This window comes from Anabas testudineus, chromosome 17 (assembly GCF_900324465.2).
Source record: "Anabas testudineus chromosome 17, fAnaTes1.2, whole genome shotgun sequence".
NCBI lineage: Eukaryota > Metazoa > Chordata > Actinopteri > Anabantiformes > Anabantidae > Anabas > Anabas testudineus.
This window is the reverse complement of record NC_046626.1, coordinates 16027550-16043247: the sequence shown is the minus strand read 5'-3', so window position 1 is coordinate 16043247 and position 15698 is coordinate 16027550. Positions and strand designations below refer to the sequence as shown.

At 35.9% G+C, this 15698-nt stretch overlaps 2 protein-coding genes across 2 annotated transcripts in view; one reads left to right on the top strand and one right to left on the bottom strand.

Annotated features, from left to right (window-relative positions):
• Positions 1 to 735: 735 nt before the first annotated feature.
• calr3b (calreticulin 3b) lies at positions 736 to 4260 on the bottom strand. Its single transcript, XM_026375313.2, has 9 exons — positions 4096 to 4260; positions 3574 to 3675; positions 3147 to 3350; positions 2964 to 3058; positions 2638 to 2847; positions 2343 to 2456; positions 2103 to 2246; positions 1912 to 2004; positions 736 to 1789 (listed from the first exon to the last, which is right to left on the bottom strand). Exons 1-9 carry the CDS (start codon positions 4190 to 4192, stop codon positions 1577 to 1579), a joined length of 1272 nt encoding a protein of 423 aa, XP_026231098.1. The 5' UTR covers positions 4193 to 4260; the 3' UTR covers positions 736 to 1576.
• A 1436-nt stretch (positions 4261 to 5696) lies between these two features.
• Positions 5697 to 15698, top strand: part of LOC113172532 (dynein heavy chain 8, axonemal-like) — a 32461-nt gene continuing 22459 nt past the window's right edge. Inside the window, 28 exon segments of the mRNA XM_026375537.2 lie at positions 5697 to 5937; positions 6742 to 6831; positions 6982 to 7116; positions 7633 to 7717; positions 8091 to 8242; positions 8340 to 8526; positions 8824 to 8987; positions 9293 to 9469; positions 9955 to 10068; positions 10511 to 10618; positions 10720 to 10821; positions 10904 to 11050; positions 11134 to 11331; positions 11433 to 11509; positions 11615 to 11714; positions 11849 to 11968; positions 12058 to 12193; positions 12333 to 12520; positions 12644 to 12724; positions 13015 to 13131; positions 13356 to 13475; positions 13674 to 13812; positions 13927 to 14033; positions 14132 to 14235; positions 14330 to 14408; positions 14537 to 14660; positions 14874 to 15046; positions 15142 to 15268. Coding sequence (XP_026231322.1) covers positions 6790 to 6831; positions 6982 to 7116; positions 7633 to 7717; positions 8091 to 8242; positions 8340 to 8526; positions 8824 to 8987; positions 9293 to 9469; positions 9955 to 10068; positions 10511 to 10618; positions 10720 to 10821; positions 10904 to 11050; positions 11134 to 11331; positions 11433 to 11509; positions 11615 to 11714; positions 11849 to 11968; positions 12058 to 12193; positions 12333 to 12520; positions 12644 to 12724; positions 13015 to 13131; positions 13356 to 13475; positions 13674 to 13812; positions 13927 to 14033; positions 14132 to 14235; positions 14330 to 14408; positions 14537 to 14660; positions 14874 to 15046; positions 15142 to 15268 — 3403 coding nt within the window. The 5' untranslated portion in view covers positions 5697 to 5937; positions 6742 to 6789.

The following is a 15698-nucleotide window of genomic DNA, read 5'->3' as shown; positions in this document are numbered from 1 at the left end:
ACTGGTTATGAAACGAGAAAGAGAATCAACAGGAAAACTGGAACTACTGTGAAGAATGACAAACGTGATGTGAAGCTTTACTTTGTGGTCAGTGAAGTGATAGAATTGAACCTTTTCTGCATAATTAATTTTCTCACTATTTCTGGTCAGTTTTACATTCTCAGTGGACTTGCTCCAAGCCTGTTTTCACCATTTTGTTAAATTTGCACACTATGGCACACACAAAAATCAAAGGACACCAAACTAAATATTTAAAATAAATATAATTACATTTGAAACCAAACCTCACTGATTCTCCACACTTCACGTCATAATCCAGTTTAACATTTTGTGTACTAGTTTATATTCTATTAGGCACAAATTCATCATTGGTATATTGGTAAAAAAGTAAAAAGTTCCAAAGCAGGTAATTACTTTTTATACTGTAGGTACTTCATGTGATAGAAGCACACTGTTGAGCAAAGCCTTCTGAAATACATTAATAACAGAAACGGCATGCTTTTAAGTCACAGGTAATACTTTCGATATAGATCAAGATTTTCTAAAACTTCCCTCAAAGTTTGAACAGGCTTCACAGACAGAGCTGCATTTTATCGGTAGAACAAGTATTTCTGCCATATGGCTCATTCAGACTACTGAAACACATCACAAAATGTAGGTTTATAAGTCTAAAAACTCACATTTAAACAACATACTATCATAGTGTGCGTATAATGTACAAAATATGGCCAGATATTAAGGTTATAATCTTTTAATAAAAACTTTGGTATCAATATCATTCTGTCCAATACAAATGTGTGACCCTTAGTGGTGTAGTCATGAGTCACAGCAGAGGCTCAGCAATTGTTTCTCCAGACTTTCAGGATATAATTCAGGTTCCATCATGTGAAAACATGTTGAATATATGGCATTTCAATGTAGAAAAACAATTTCATTATGCATTTGATGATAGAAGACTCACTTACGTCTAAACATTTCATTCAATTATGTCCTAAATCATGTGGAAAGGCCAAAAGGTCAGTGCCAAACATAACCAAAATAAGTTACATCACATTAAAGGTTTCATTTCTCTTTGTATTTTATGATATTTATGTTTGAGTTCTGCATTATATGTTTAGTTATGCACATCTTAGTTTTCCTTCATCAACAATAAAATAGAAATCTGAATGGCTAATCGTTCTCTGCAGATACCACAGTTTGAGGTCAACTGTCAAAATACGTGAGTGGAAAAGCAACTGTGCAAGACAAGCTGAAAATAAAGTAGACGTATAGATCTAGAAAATCAACATTAAATGTCAGTGCCTCCTTATTCTGTTATTACAAACAAAGGAATGGACTTTTGATGGAAGACCTTAGAATCAACTTCACACCAGGGGCAAAAGGGGAACATCAAAAACAAAATGAAAGACAAACTAAGTCCATTAAACCCCACCAGCCTCTATTTACTACATTTGCCCCCCGAACCCCATGCAGGGTTGTGTCCAGATCTCAGGGAAAGGATGCACAGCAGCCACAATACCCCTGGAAAATACTGGACAGTTTCTGTAAGAGAGACTAAATCTCTGGCCCCACCCGCTCAAAGTTCATCTCTAGGCTTTGCTTCCTCTTCATCCATTTCTGAAAGTGCATCCTCTACTTCATCCTTTGTTTCCTCGTCCTCTTCTTCTTCCTCCTCATCTACATCTTCGTCTTCCTCCTCATCAGCTTCAGTGTCTTGTTCTTTGTTCTTCTCCTCCTCCTCTTTTTGTTTCAAGTCATCTTGTTCCTGTTTCATTTTCTTCTCTGGTTCCTGTTGGGAAATTTTAAATAATTATAATGTCTCTTAATCTTTTCCATGTCTTAAAGTAATTGTTTTAATTTGTTCATACAGTTGCTGTACAGATATTCAAAACTTTACTAAAACCGGCATACCTTTGTCACACCCCATGTCTCTTTTGCAATGTCTTCTGCTTCCTTGATGTCATCTGTGATCAGGAAGTTGTCAAAGATTGTTCCTGATTTCACCTGAGACAAACAGAAGCAATTATTACATTGGATATTACAATTCTATGCAGCACTAAGACAATAGCTTAACCATTAAGGGATTATGTTGTATTGCTCACCTGCCAAAGATCAAGACCTAAAACTCCAATTTTATCAAATTTATAGATGTTCGAATCAGCACTGTATTCAGGATTGTCAATCTCAGGATGCACCCAGACTCCTTTGTAGTTGGGATTGTCAATCTGTTTGGGTTTCCATTCTCCCTGTGATGAAAGAGGGATGTTGTATGTAAAGCTTTTTCTCAAACAAATTAGACACAAAGCATAAACTCTAATTAGAACTATCCTATTTCAACCTACCTTATACTCTGGGTTAGGGATCATAGGTGGCTCCCACTCTCCGTCCATATCTTCATCCCAGTCCTCAGGCTTTTTAGCATCAGGGTCTGGAATGTTTTCAGGTTTGTCCCAGTCCTATAAACAGAACACATAATCCCAATATTGATCAATCAGGAGTGGTGTGAAGAATCTGAGTAATAAATATATGAAATACACTTCTCCTCCAGCAGAACAGTGGTAGATTCTTTGCTTGATTGGGGCTAATTGACTGCATTAACAGATTAACTGTATTAATGATGATAATTAGCTTATTTACTTCAGGCTTGGTGTCATCGGCATCATCAATCTTAGCACGGTCATCCCAGTCCTCTGGCTTTTTGGCTTCGGGATCCTTGATTTTCTTAGGAGGCAGGAAGTCCCAGTCATCCTCCAGAGTGCCAGATTCTACCTTCTCATTGTCAATCTTCACCTCATAGGTCTGATCTGGATTCAGGATCAGTGTGTACAGGTGGCTCAACTCATCATCCTAGAAGAAACAGAGTGTTTGGATTAAGCCACTAATACAAAAACGGTGCTTCTTGTAGCTTTAACTAAAAAAAAAAAAAATCTAATAAATATTTGAAATAAAAAATCCAGAATTGCCTTGCACTTAATCTCTTTCTTGATGAGGTGATTCTTGCCCTTGTAGTTGAAGATGACGTGGACCTTCTTGGTGCTGTAGCCACAGATATCAGGGCCTAAAGTAAATATATTTAAAGATGTTACAGATGTTACACATCCCATTAATGTAACTCTTCAATTATTATATTATCTTTAAACACTTACCAAACATTAAGTAGTACGAGGACTCTCCATGCATGTCAGCCTGATCCAAGTCAGAAGGGAAGACTTTTACATAGCCACCACCACAATCAATCTTTTGCTCATGCTTCACTGTAAACTGAATCACCAAAGGTTTGCCTTCATTGCTGAAAGGCTCAAATCGTGCAGAGACAGCATAGAAACGAGCATCCTGGCTCGTCTGCAGACCTGAAAAAGAAACCGCAACAGAAATATTTAGCAAAGCAGATTCTCTTTGGCTAAGAGCTTGCGAACTGTGTAACAAAACAGATACATAAACGTCAATATTTCAGTAATGACAGGAATTTTCTGGCAACAATGAATCTATCACAATCAACATTTGTGTTTTCTCTTACGCAAAGCACATGATTGTTGCTTTGCAATATGTGGATTGGGAACTCAAAACATTTACCTTTGTCTTTCTCAGCATCTCCATAGAAGTTTCCAGCTGTTAGTTTCCACTCTCCATAGTCTGATTTGTGTTTGGAGTTCACCCAGCGACTTCTCCAACCATCTGAACAGAAAACGAGCAGCAAGTTAGGTGAGGCTGAGGACTGACCCCACGGGGAGTTTTTCAGATATATCAAGTGTCTTTTGGTTCATTTGTCTGACTAAATGTAGCTGTAAAATCAATAAAAATAGATTTTATTAGGTAGTTCAGGCCACAGTTAGCAACTTTACTGTTATAAGTATTAGTTACGTTTGCTAGCATTAAAGCCTTGCTAATGATTGTCAGCAAACAACCAGTTACATTTAGGACGATGAGCAGTGATGTCTTTTTCACAAAACCACCGAACTAGCGTCATTTTCGTTAACAGGAGAAAGTTTCGAGAAAACCTCACGATGCCAATTTTGACAAACCGATGGCTAACAGTTAGCATACACGACTACTTGCATCAACTAGCTAGTGTTATAATACATATGCGCAACTTACCACCGTCCAGAAATTCTTCTCGAAAATAAACAGATGCATGTACGCAGTATACTGCTAATATCACCGCAACGACACCCAACACTTGCATTTTCCCCATCTCAGCTCGAGTTTGCAATGCTAACGTGGTCCGTGCTGACTGCTGAATGCCGCTCACAGGTGGGAAGGGAACGGTTTAGAGTCGCTCCAGCGAACAGATGTCTGCCTGCCATTGGACCACACGACGGTGCGTCTGGACCAATCACAGTGCACCACGAAACACACGTCGGCTCCGGCGCCTGATCCAGGATCGGCTGTCGATTGACTCTCGAGGGACCGCTTCGACGCGCAAGGGGCTGGTCGACGGAAATAGCCGAAGAGTTGGTCAGCTGCTGGGTCACAGCCTACCGGCGTTTGACACGTCCCGGTCATTCCAGTGTTTAAAGTAGGCAGACCATACATTACACCGTCCTTTACATAACAGAAGTCGCCCCTGAAATAACTTAAAGCACACGGCACTTTGACATTTTATAACTATAATTCTTTGTACTTTCGTTTGTCCAAACACACGACTCTACGGAAGCTCGGCAAATATCGTTCAGCCACGTGACCCCGCTGTTTGCACATTGTGGCGGTCCTTCGATTACTCGTCTTTGCGATTATAATAATATTTTCGATTGTGTCGATATATAAATAGTCCAGTAGAGGGAGAAACATGCAAAAAATAGAGATACAACTATTCTGACTATTAACTTTTTAAAAATGCATTTACAATGCATCAAAGGAGCAATCTACTTTATTCCGAAAAACAAAATCCTCCAAGCACAATAAAGTTCACTATAGCCAACACATATGAATATGACAATAAATGTACAGGCCTATGAACATTTGTCTAAATGTCTCCAATAGATTTCTGCAACTTAGAAGCAGGAAACGGTGCAAGTTTTTAATTTCTAATGAAGTCAAAGACCATTATTCTTCCAGTGTGACAGAACAATTAGAATGTGTTTTTGATGTTTTCATTATCATTAATATTTCTTAGCTACCGTTTTATTTCATAGATATAATTAGTTCGCTAAGACAAAATGAGTAACCCACCTGTAGAAACTATGTCGTTAAGTTTTTTATTTTATAACTTGTTTACTACTAATACTAATACTACTAATTTTTCGTGATGCAATCAAAATCTATGCTTAATTCTGCAGAAATGTCTTTAAGGAAAACATCCTCTTAACATGATGGGAGATACTAGCAAAGACAGCTCTTAATAATTTTAACGATAATTTTAAGAGGTGATTACTCACTAAAATATATTTTAAAGTCAACATATTAGCAAAAATGTGCTGTTAGCTTCCCTCACAGGTAGAGGTTGTTAAGGTCGCACCACGTGTCTTAACGCTACTCCCTAAATCAGGTCCACGACTTTAGAGGAATAAGAAAAACCGACTGAAGGAGACTTTTAAACTTACAAAGAAGCACAGGTGGTAATTAATCAACTTTAAATCGAAGTACTGTACTGGAGTAGAGGATATGAAGTGGTATATCTTCTTTAGGTGCATATTAGTACCTAGTGAACTGTACCTGCAGGTCCAGCGTTACTTAAGTACTGAGTTTCTCAACTTGTGCTAGTTTTGAACTCAACACAAGTCAAACACATTTTTTAAAACTTGCAAGACCTCCAAAACTAGAGGAAAGTGGATTTGCATATAAAAAAAGCTAAACGTGGTTCCACAGTTAGCTAGGAAGTGGTTTTTACCAGGGCACGTGGTTCCTCAGCGGTAACGCTGAACGTCAACGGACCTTTGGATCCACACAGAACCGACAGCGAGTCAAACGGAAATGTGACCAACAAGCAGCTCTGATCAGGTAATTTGAGGTCGAAAAAAATAGCTAACAAAGTGACTAGAGGACATATAGGTGTAGGTGTTAGCTAAAGTTAACAGCGAACTCTTTGGTTTCATCGTGTTCTCACGTTAACGTCAGGTAACCGTTACCGTTAAGCTAGCTAACGCTAGTTCTTCCAATTTAAATGCTAACGTTAGCATCACTTAGTCAACCCAGTAACACTATTTCTCAGTTAGGTTAGTTATTTACAATTAACGCTAGTTAACGATAGCTAAGTTAGTAGAGTAACTCGCATTTACTTTTATATAAGTAAGCTTTGAGTACTTTTATTAATTATTGATGTGATAGTTACTTAACGTTAACCTACAGTTAAACCGTAACGTCTTCGCAACATTTAGCTAGCTAAGTTTAACTAAAATTAATGTAACTGACTAGTTAACTGAATTAACTTGACTAACTCATTATCAAGTGACTCCGTCTAGTTGGCATTACTCCGGTCCAAGGGTAAACTAACGGCTGAACTTTAGCTAGTTAGTAAACTTGACGCAACTAAAACGAAGCGGTTAACGTTAGTTAGCTAACAACTTAATCCGTCTATTAAGGTAACATCAGCTAACGTTAGTGACTAGAAAGGGGTCAAGTTGCCATGATTCAACTCCCAGATAACCTGGTTCACTTCGCCGAGACTAACTAACGTTAACATTAGTCATAACTAACGTTAATTGGGTGTTTTGCGAATCAACGGTAGCGCCACCAGCCGTTGGCAATGAATTAGCCTTAAGCTACTAAATATGTTTTATTTTTTTATCTACTGGGCTCATGCAGATCTGAGTTTTCTAACAGCAAAGGAAGTGATTTTGTCTGAGTCCTGTGATGGATGTAAACAACCTAGAAGCAAACAAGCATGGCTGTCAGGTACAGTAGTCCTAATCCAACATCTTTAGATGCAGGTGTACAGAATATAATGAAGTAACTCAGATTAACTCTGTGGCACACGTTTAATATAGCACAAGTTTTGGTTTTTGAGCAAGAACAGGTGCTATTTACAATTCTTGTGCTCCTCAGGCCAGATATAAGCAGGCAAGAGAAGAACGAAGACAGCTCCTCACCCCTGCACACAAGTACATGATTGACATCTTGGCTGACAGACTGTCTTTGGAGCCAACAGCAACAGAAGAATTTATTTTAGATTCTTTGTCTGTGAGTTTCTGATACTGGTTTTGGACCATTTGGTCTTTAGCGACTGTGTTTACATGCAGTAAAATAGGTTACTCACTGTCAGATATTAAGTTGGGCAAATTATTTAACATCTTGTCTAGGAGTGCCATCATTTTTGTCCTGGTCAGTTGAGCCACAACTCAAAAGCAATGTCTGATTTTCATGAGTTAATTTTTGGTACATTTTTTTTATTATTATTATCACTATTGTCAGATTCGAGTTATTTCAGTGACCTTTGTGGGGTTTTTTTTCTTCAAAGGAAGGGTGTCATTAGTTTTGTCCATGTCTGTATGTTCTACTAAATATAAATATCAGATGCAAGACGGGACATGCAGTATGCATATGTTTTTATAGAAAACTGACTATACCTGGGGTTACTTATGTACATGTGAATACACTGACTGTGACCAAAATTCGGCCAGGCTTGTTAAAGATTTCTTTCACCTCATTCATGGTAAAAGAATATAATTTCTTTATTTCATTTTTCTTGTTGAATAGTTGACCGCATTTGATAATTTCTTTGCCAAAGGAGGTTGTAAAACCATTTCCTTTGTGTACCAAGAGTCTGAAGTCCCAGGAATAGGTAGGCATTAATCTCACACTTAGCCAGCATGCCTCATTTCTTTTCTCATTAGTCTGTCATTATTTCTAGAAATATAATGCATATTGCCCATTTATAATAGTCTACAGTTACAGTGTTTTTGTATTTGTTTTTTAACTGAAATGCCTGAAATAGGAGAAAAGAAATTTCAAAAATGTATAATTTTTTATAATTCAGTTGACTTTATTTTCAAAATAAATGTTGGGCTAAATATCTGATAAATATAATTTTGTGGTAAATCTAATGAACTACATTTGTCATCATATTGCTGAACATTACTTTATAGTATCCAGAATTGATTAGTAATTAATACAATTTCTACCATCTTATCTAAATCATTTGGATTTAATTTCAGAGTGTGGCCGCTTATATCCTAGGACTACCAAAGGACGAAAGATACAGAGACTGTTTTTAGCCAATTTGACTCAGACATGCTTGACAGGAGTGTGCTGCTCCTTCACACGAACTAACACAGACATTCCTGTGAATTCAGAAAACATACATGAGGTAAGAAAGTTACATACACATTTAGATATTTCCAGTTCTTACTTTTGTGCCTTTAGATTTATGAAGTTATGGGTAATCTTGTCTGGATGCATTGTAGGAAATCTTTTTTTCAATGGTCGATGCCAGAGATGGTCTCCTGAAAGGAACAAGGAATGCCTACAACTTTGTGTTAACAGCTCTTGATGCAACACAAAATTGGGGTGTCCTAGATAAGTCTAGACATGGAGAAAAATTTAAAAAGGACTTCAAGTACACCATAAAACGCTGTCTTAACTCTTTAGATGGTAAGTAATTTTGTTCTTCAAGCTGTCAGTTACGTACACTTTAGTTTGTCACGACTTGATGTTTAGAATGTAATATCACAGTAACATGTCTTCACCACTTTTTGTCAGATCATGCTTGATTATCTGGAAGTTGAGCCATGACTCAACTTCCAGATAACTTCACCTGGACCGACATTGTGCTTGATTGTTTTAAACATTGTAATTTGCTCCATTATATAACAATAACATTTTTTGTAATTATTTTGGGGTCTTTAATTAGTTTTCATAACCATGTTGTATCTCTTTGTTGTACCCCAGATATTCAGATGAGCAGTGAGAGTATTGTTCATCTGAATAGAGTCACAGATATTGACTTCTCTAAACTGGTTTCCCTTGAAGAAATGCAAATTGCAGCTACCAACTTTGACATGGTGCATCGACTGGAAGAAATTTTAATGCAATGGTATAAGCAAATTGAGCAGGTTAGTTACATCAAGATTTTATAATTTCTATTAAAACACTAACAAACAGTTTACAACAGAATGTATGTAAACTGAAGCAGAACAGATTCTTCTCTCTGCACCAAAGATCAGGAAACAAACATTAAAAATGCAATCAGATTAAGATGTAATTTAGATAAACATTCACAGCATGTTTAGACTTAAACAGTCAATCCAAAATATACATTTTACAAAGACATACAGAATGTCTGTTAAATATAACATCCTACATTAATTTAATTCTTGGAAAAGTAAAATTTAACTTTTACTGTATCTGTGATTTTCAGATCCTGATAGAGAGTGATCAGCTGAGGAAAGGGGTTGATTCTGCAGGGCCACTGAGTGAATTAGAACATTGGAAACGAATGTCTCTAAGGTTCAACTCCATTATCAGTCACATCAAAGGCCCAGAGTGTAAGGCAGTGGTAATGGTGCTCCATATAAGTCATTCCAAGATTATTAAGGTATGAATTGTTGATTGTTCCAAAATCTTGTATGCAAGTTATTATACAGCTTTTTAGACAGGTTTTTAGTTAATCTGACTAAACTTTGACATGTTTATAGATATTACTAATTGATTCAGTAAACATTAAATTAGACAAACGTCTGTGCAAATTAGGTGGTTGCATGGTGAATGAAGAATCAATAAATACTTGTGAAAGTTGTGTTTAATTCTTAATTTGAAACCACCCTACTTTACAGTTGAGGTTTAATTTCACATAATATATATTTATTTATATATATTTTTTAACATAACACCAGTCCATTGGCAACATTGAGGTTGTTAATACATTTTATTAAATAAAGATATCACACAAATGTCTTTACCTTTTGAGTGTTCCGTTAATTTGAAAAATTTCATCCTGGACTATATCATTTAATTTAAATATTACATATTACATGGTATAATTAATTTTGTATAAACAAAATCAACAATGTACCTATGCAGATGTGGAGGGAACTGGATGCTAAGATAACTGACCGTGCCAATGAAGCAAAAGACAATGTAAAATTCCTGCATACCCTGGAAAAAGTCTGTCAGCCTCTTTACAACAGTGACCCTGTAAGTACTATATAGTCAGTAATTCCACCTGATGAATGTCTAGTTGTGGCCAAGGAATGGTTGTAGTGCTGTCTACATGTTGTAGGAATAAATAATTATGGTAGAGTAAAAAAATTTACATAAATATAAAATGTAATTAAATACTATCGGTGTGACATCAGTCAAGTGTTTTAACAGCTGACAATACGTATCATGTATCATTGACAGATTTACCTGTGTAGTTACATATAAGGTTGTAAGTAAAATGTATTAAACTTGTCTTAAACTGCTGAAGGCTAGTCATTTTACTTTAGCTAGGTCTGATGTTGGCAAACAAACCAATTAGAAACAAAGCTGAAATCTGTTTGTGCACTTTTCGGTAATGTTACTTAAGCAATGACAAGATTTTCCACTATGTATTGTGTTGTATGATAAATATTTGCACATGGTTATGTAATTGCAGGTCACCATGAGGAAAAGTGTGCAGAACGTCACAAATGCCATTCAAATGATTTACAGGGTTTCACTGTACTATAATACAAGTGAAAAGATATCGGCTCTGTTCATCAAAGTAAATATATTGTATTGTATTTCAATTGTTTTAGAAAATGTGCTTTAATGGGAGCACAATCGAAGGACACAACTTTCTTGCATTTCTTACAAACCTTCTAGGTCACAAATCAAATGGTTGCAGCATGCAGATCATACATTACTGACAACGGCACATGTCTAATATGGGACCAAGATGCTGAAGACATCATCAGGAAAATGCAGGTGAGAATGACATCTATTTATGTCAACAACATGGGGTGTCCATTACTGAGGAATATAACCTATGGTACTTTATCTTTGTCAGGATTGTGTCTGCTTGTATCAGGAGTATCAGTCTTGCTTCCAGAAAATAAAGAAGAAAACTTTGGAAATATGTGGAAAGAAGTCATTTGATATTTCTGAGATGCAGATTTTTTGCAAGTTTGAGGGCTTCTGCAAGCAACTTGAAAAGGTACACTCCACAGTGCTATTTTTAATTGTAAGGATTTAATCATACCATAAACTCTTGCAAATAACATGCATTATATTTTCAAGATCACACAAATAATCACAGTGTTCAAGACATTTGAGCCTCTGGGAAAATCAAACATTGAGGGTATTGAGATTCTGGCCAGACAATTCCACACTGTATCCATGAACTTGAAAAGGAAGCAGTATGATATGTTGGCTCCGAGAACAGCTGAATTCCAAACCGATTTTGCTAAGTTTATGGCTCAAATCAGCCACATTGAGGTATGTATAATTTCTGGCTGTGTCGAAGCTGCAACAGTGTTTGTCTTGTTTCCAATGTACTGTAGAAGGTCATTTAAATTTTTGTTCGTCCTTCTATACAGAACCAGCTGCGATCATTTATGAGCTCGTGCTTCTCAAACATTATCTCATCTCAGCAAGCTCTTCGCCTTATACAACGGTCAGTATAATATTGCATAGTAGGATAATATAAAGCTTTTAATGTAATGGTTTTAAGTGTATTGATTGAGCAATAAAATGAAAATTCCTAAACAAATATCTCTAGTTTTCAGAGGCTGAGCATTCCCTGTTTAGACAAAGAAATTTCCAACATCTTGAGTCTTATACTTCAGCATTATGCCTCAGAAGTAGAGTTTGTGAAAAAGGTATCTTATTGTGTATATCAGGCTTGACATACTTGAGTATTTGCCAAGAATACATTAATACATTTATTGTCAAATATATTGAATCAGGTGTTTGATTAGATGACTAGATTTGCTGGTGTAAATATTCTTGACAGATATATGACAAACAGAAAGAGGATCCCCCACTTGCTAGAAACATGCCTCCTGTAGCTGGAAGAATTGGTTGGGTCAGGCACCTCTACAAAAAAATAGAGGAACCGATGTCATACATAAAAGTGAGCCTTCATTCTTCCCATCACAGCAACTAAAATACCCAATTGTACTTTTATTTTGTAATGTTGAATGTCACTGTTGCCTTTGCTAGAAACACACTGACATCCTGCGCAGCCCTGAAGGACAAAATGTGGTCAAAATGTACAATCACACTGCTGCTGTGTTTGTAGAGTTTGAGTCTGTTTACCACAGAGCATGGATGGCTGAAGTGACAAAACTAGATTATGGTTGGTTCTCTGGTTCTAACTTAATATATTTATACACTACATAATATACTCGAATATCTGTAGCTAGGATACATCATATGATAACTGTTAATAGTATATTAATTATTTCAAAAAGTCTGCCTTTTCTGCTTCATATCAGTCTTGAATGTAACACTGCTGGTTCGACACCCAAAGACGGGAAAATTTGTCGTCAACTTTGATCCAAAACTAACAGAGGTCATTCGGGAGGCTAAATGTTTATTAAAGATGGGTCTGGAGGTTCCAAAGCAGACTCTGCGTCTAGTCAAGTTAGAAAGCACAATCAATGCTAATCGCCTCCGGCTACAGGTAAATCTTAATATTCAATTTTCATAGAAGATTCAAGGTTGAAAAACCTCCCCTTAGGGAAATTGTTCAGGATGGCCTATCTTGTAATAAAATTAAATCTATGTCTTATATGTTTTCTTATAGACAATTTTGGCAGACTATGAATACAGTTGTGAGAAGATTCCTGCAGAGTTCACCAACATGATGGCTTCAAAAATAAAAAATGTAAGTTTTTTATACAGTATATGTAAATATTATATATTTAACATATAATTTCTTATAAAAACATAAATAAACTATACATAGTTAAGTTCATTTGCTGCAAGTCACCTGCTTGCTTTGTTTCATGGCAGGAAAAAGCACTTGTGCCTTTGTTGCAAAAGCGATAAGCTGATAAATATAAAGCTGTGGAAGTGGAAGTTGTGGAATTAGCTATGCCACATATTTTTCTGTTGTCTGTGTGTATTCAAGATTTTTTAAATCTACATTTGTCAGTGTTACTGTAAAATTTCTAGGTGGAATCTGTACTTCGCCGTGGGTCAGTGCTGCTCACCTGGTCATCCTTCCTGCTGGACGAGTTCTTCAAAAATGTTGATAGTGTTTTGTTTGAGCTTAAGCACCTTTTAAAGAAGGTATGATACAGAGTATAAGCACTAATCACACTGGTATTGCTACAGTAAAAAATATTATATTTTTTTATAAAGTAGCAACAAAAAAAAATAATCTATAAAAAATGATTCCCTTCAGAAGTGTCTATTAATACACAACTCTTTTACAAAATTCACTCACAGTCTCACTCATTGGGTAGTAGTATAACCATTATTAAACAAGGGAAATGCCAATGTCATTTTTTCAGGTGCAGGATATCTGTAAGATACACATTGATGACACCCTGAAACACATCTCAGAGACAGTGCTGATTGAGCTCCCAGAAGATTGTGCATTATCAGTGCAAGACCTGATCAACCATAATGAGGTATAGACCACGATGACCATTTTATCTGCTAAATTAAAACATCAAGTAACCTTTTTCTTTCTTTTTTTTTGTATAAATTATTATTTTATTATTATTTGAGAGTTAGGCTTTTGTGCTTTTATTTGTTTTAGTTGAAAGTATGAATTGTGTCTGGTTTGCCAATCTACTCATTATACAGTATACTGTATGTCTTCTTAGAATCACTGTAAGAACTGGGCAAAGACCTTGAACGACAAATGCAGTCAAGTTAAGGAAGCCGTGAGGGAGCTTGGTAATTTGTTCAGTACTATTTATGAATCAAAAGGCACCAAGAAGACTGTTGAAGAATCAGTTTCAGGTACTTTTATGCCTCAGTTTAGTAGTAAGTACTTAATAGGGCTCTATAAGTCATACAGAAATCCAAACAGATGAATGTGTGTAATCTTATTTTGTTTTATTCTTTTTCTTGGAGGACGGAGGGGTACTGCACTATTAGGAGAGTCCCAGAGGAAGTCAAATGATGATGAGGGAATAAATATAGAATGCGCAGATAGAGATAAAGCAATCAAATTTGAAAAGGTACGTATGCTTACAATATCAATGCTTACACTTGTATGTACAGTATAGCAAGCAATGTGATAATGTTACTAAAATTCTCATTAAAATATAAATTTCAGGAGTTTAAGAAGCTTTATGAATACTTCACTGCAAGAGTATTAGAAGCACTGGTCAAAACAACAAAGTTATCTCTGGAGACCCTGAGAAGGAGAATTTGTGGCAAGTGAGTATGTTTGTTTTTGTCAGTATTAAAAAATGTTTTTTAAAAGAAATTATAGATTTTTCTTGAACGAGATATCAACATATGAGTATTTTAGTTCTTACCAGAAGTCAAAGTCTGAGTCTAAGCTGGTTCCAGTAGTAAAAGCTGAAGTCCATCTGGTCAGACCCAATGTGGTAAGTTTCTAATATTCATTAATGACTAATATTAGCTCAAATTACAGAATTAAATTGAAGAATGATGATTTAGAATTGTTAACCATTCTTGTGATACTGAAAAATGTATTTATTTCTCTTGTCATCAGGTAATGATTCCCACTGTAGATGAGATCCAGCAGGCTACAAATCATCTAATTGACTTAGTGTTGGAAGTCAGCAAAGGTATTGCATGGCAACAGGAGTGCAGCCCTGATGACACAAAGAATAAAGGTAAGTAAATGACTGAAAAAGGCTATATGAAGTTACTTTAAGTTAATGGTGTGCCAATTTGTAGTCTGCATTAGTTCTCCAACATGGAAAAATAGAAATGCAATTTTTTGTATCTATACAAATAGCTTGATTTTATTATACACTGGCCAACTTCAGTTGAAGTTGTGTTAAAGAATATTTTTATGTCAATACCTGTGTGCACTGATCTCATAGGGGGAGAAAAAGAGAATTTATTTCAGAGAGTTGTTGAACACAAGGACATCAAAAAGGTAGTGGTCATCCTGAAAACATTGGTTAGCTCTCAGAAAGACCAGGTAACTGATGTTTTGAAGCAGTTCAGTCCTTTCAGAGTGATCTGGGATGAGGACAGAAATCTTAAAGTCAAGGTGTGTTTTCCTGCAAACATAAGTTCCTGTTCTAATTTTTACACAAATCAATTTTCTTCTAATAATAGTATTATGATAATCTCAACCTATGACAGGAATTCATGGACACCCACCCATCGTTGACCCAAATCAAATCTGAAATCCAGCACTATGATTCAATTGAACAAGAAGTTTATGATATCAAACCCATCATTGTTTTTGGGTCTACTCAATTGTCAACAGGTAAGGTAACTGTAATGTGTTCTAGACAGAAAGCCGAGACAGTTTTTTTACTTCATGCCTTTAGTTTGTGTTGAAACAAATGGTATTGTATGTAGCTGGGCACACTTAAAAGTCAACTAGGGATTTGAGACAAGAAACATTACTGGAAGAATTCTGTCTTTACCATAGAAAATGCTTGATGTCAAGTTTTTGTTGCAAATGTCTTAGCTGTGTGATAGGCGGCTGTTTTTCTTTTCTTTTTTTTCTGAATCCTATTTAACCGTATTTAATATTATTAGTTTTACATTGATGAGCTTGAGGTGTAAAAATATGTGTATGATCTTAAAAGTTTTTGTTGTATCTCTCTTAACCTATTTAATTATTTGAGTTTTAAATATTAACAAACAAAATTACTATTTGATGCTGTGCCTTCTTATGCTTGATTTTAAGA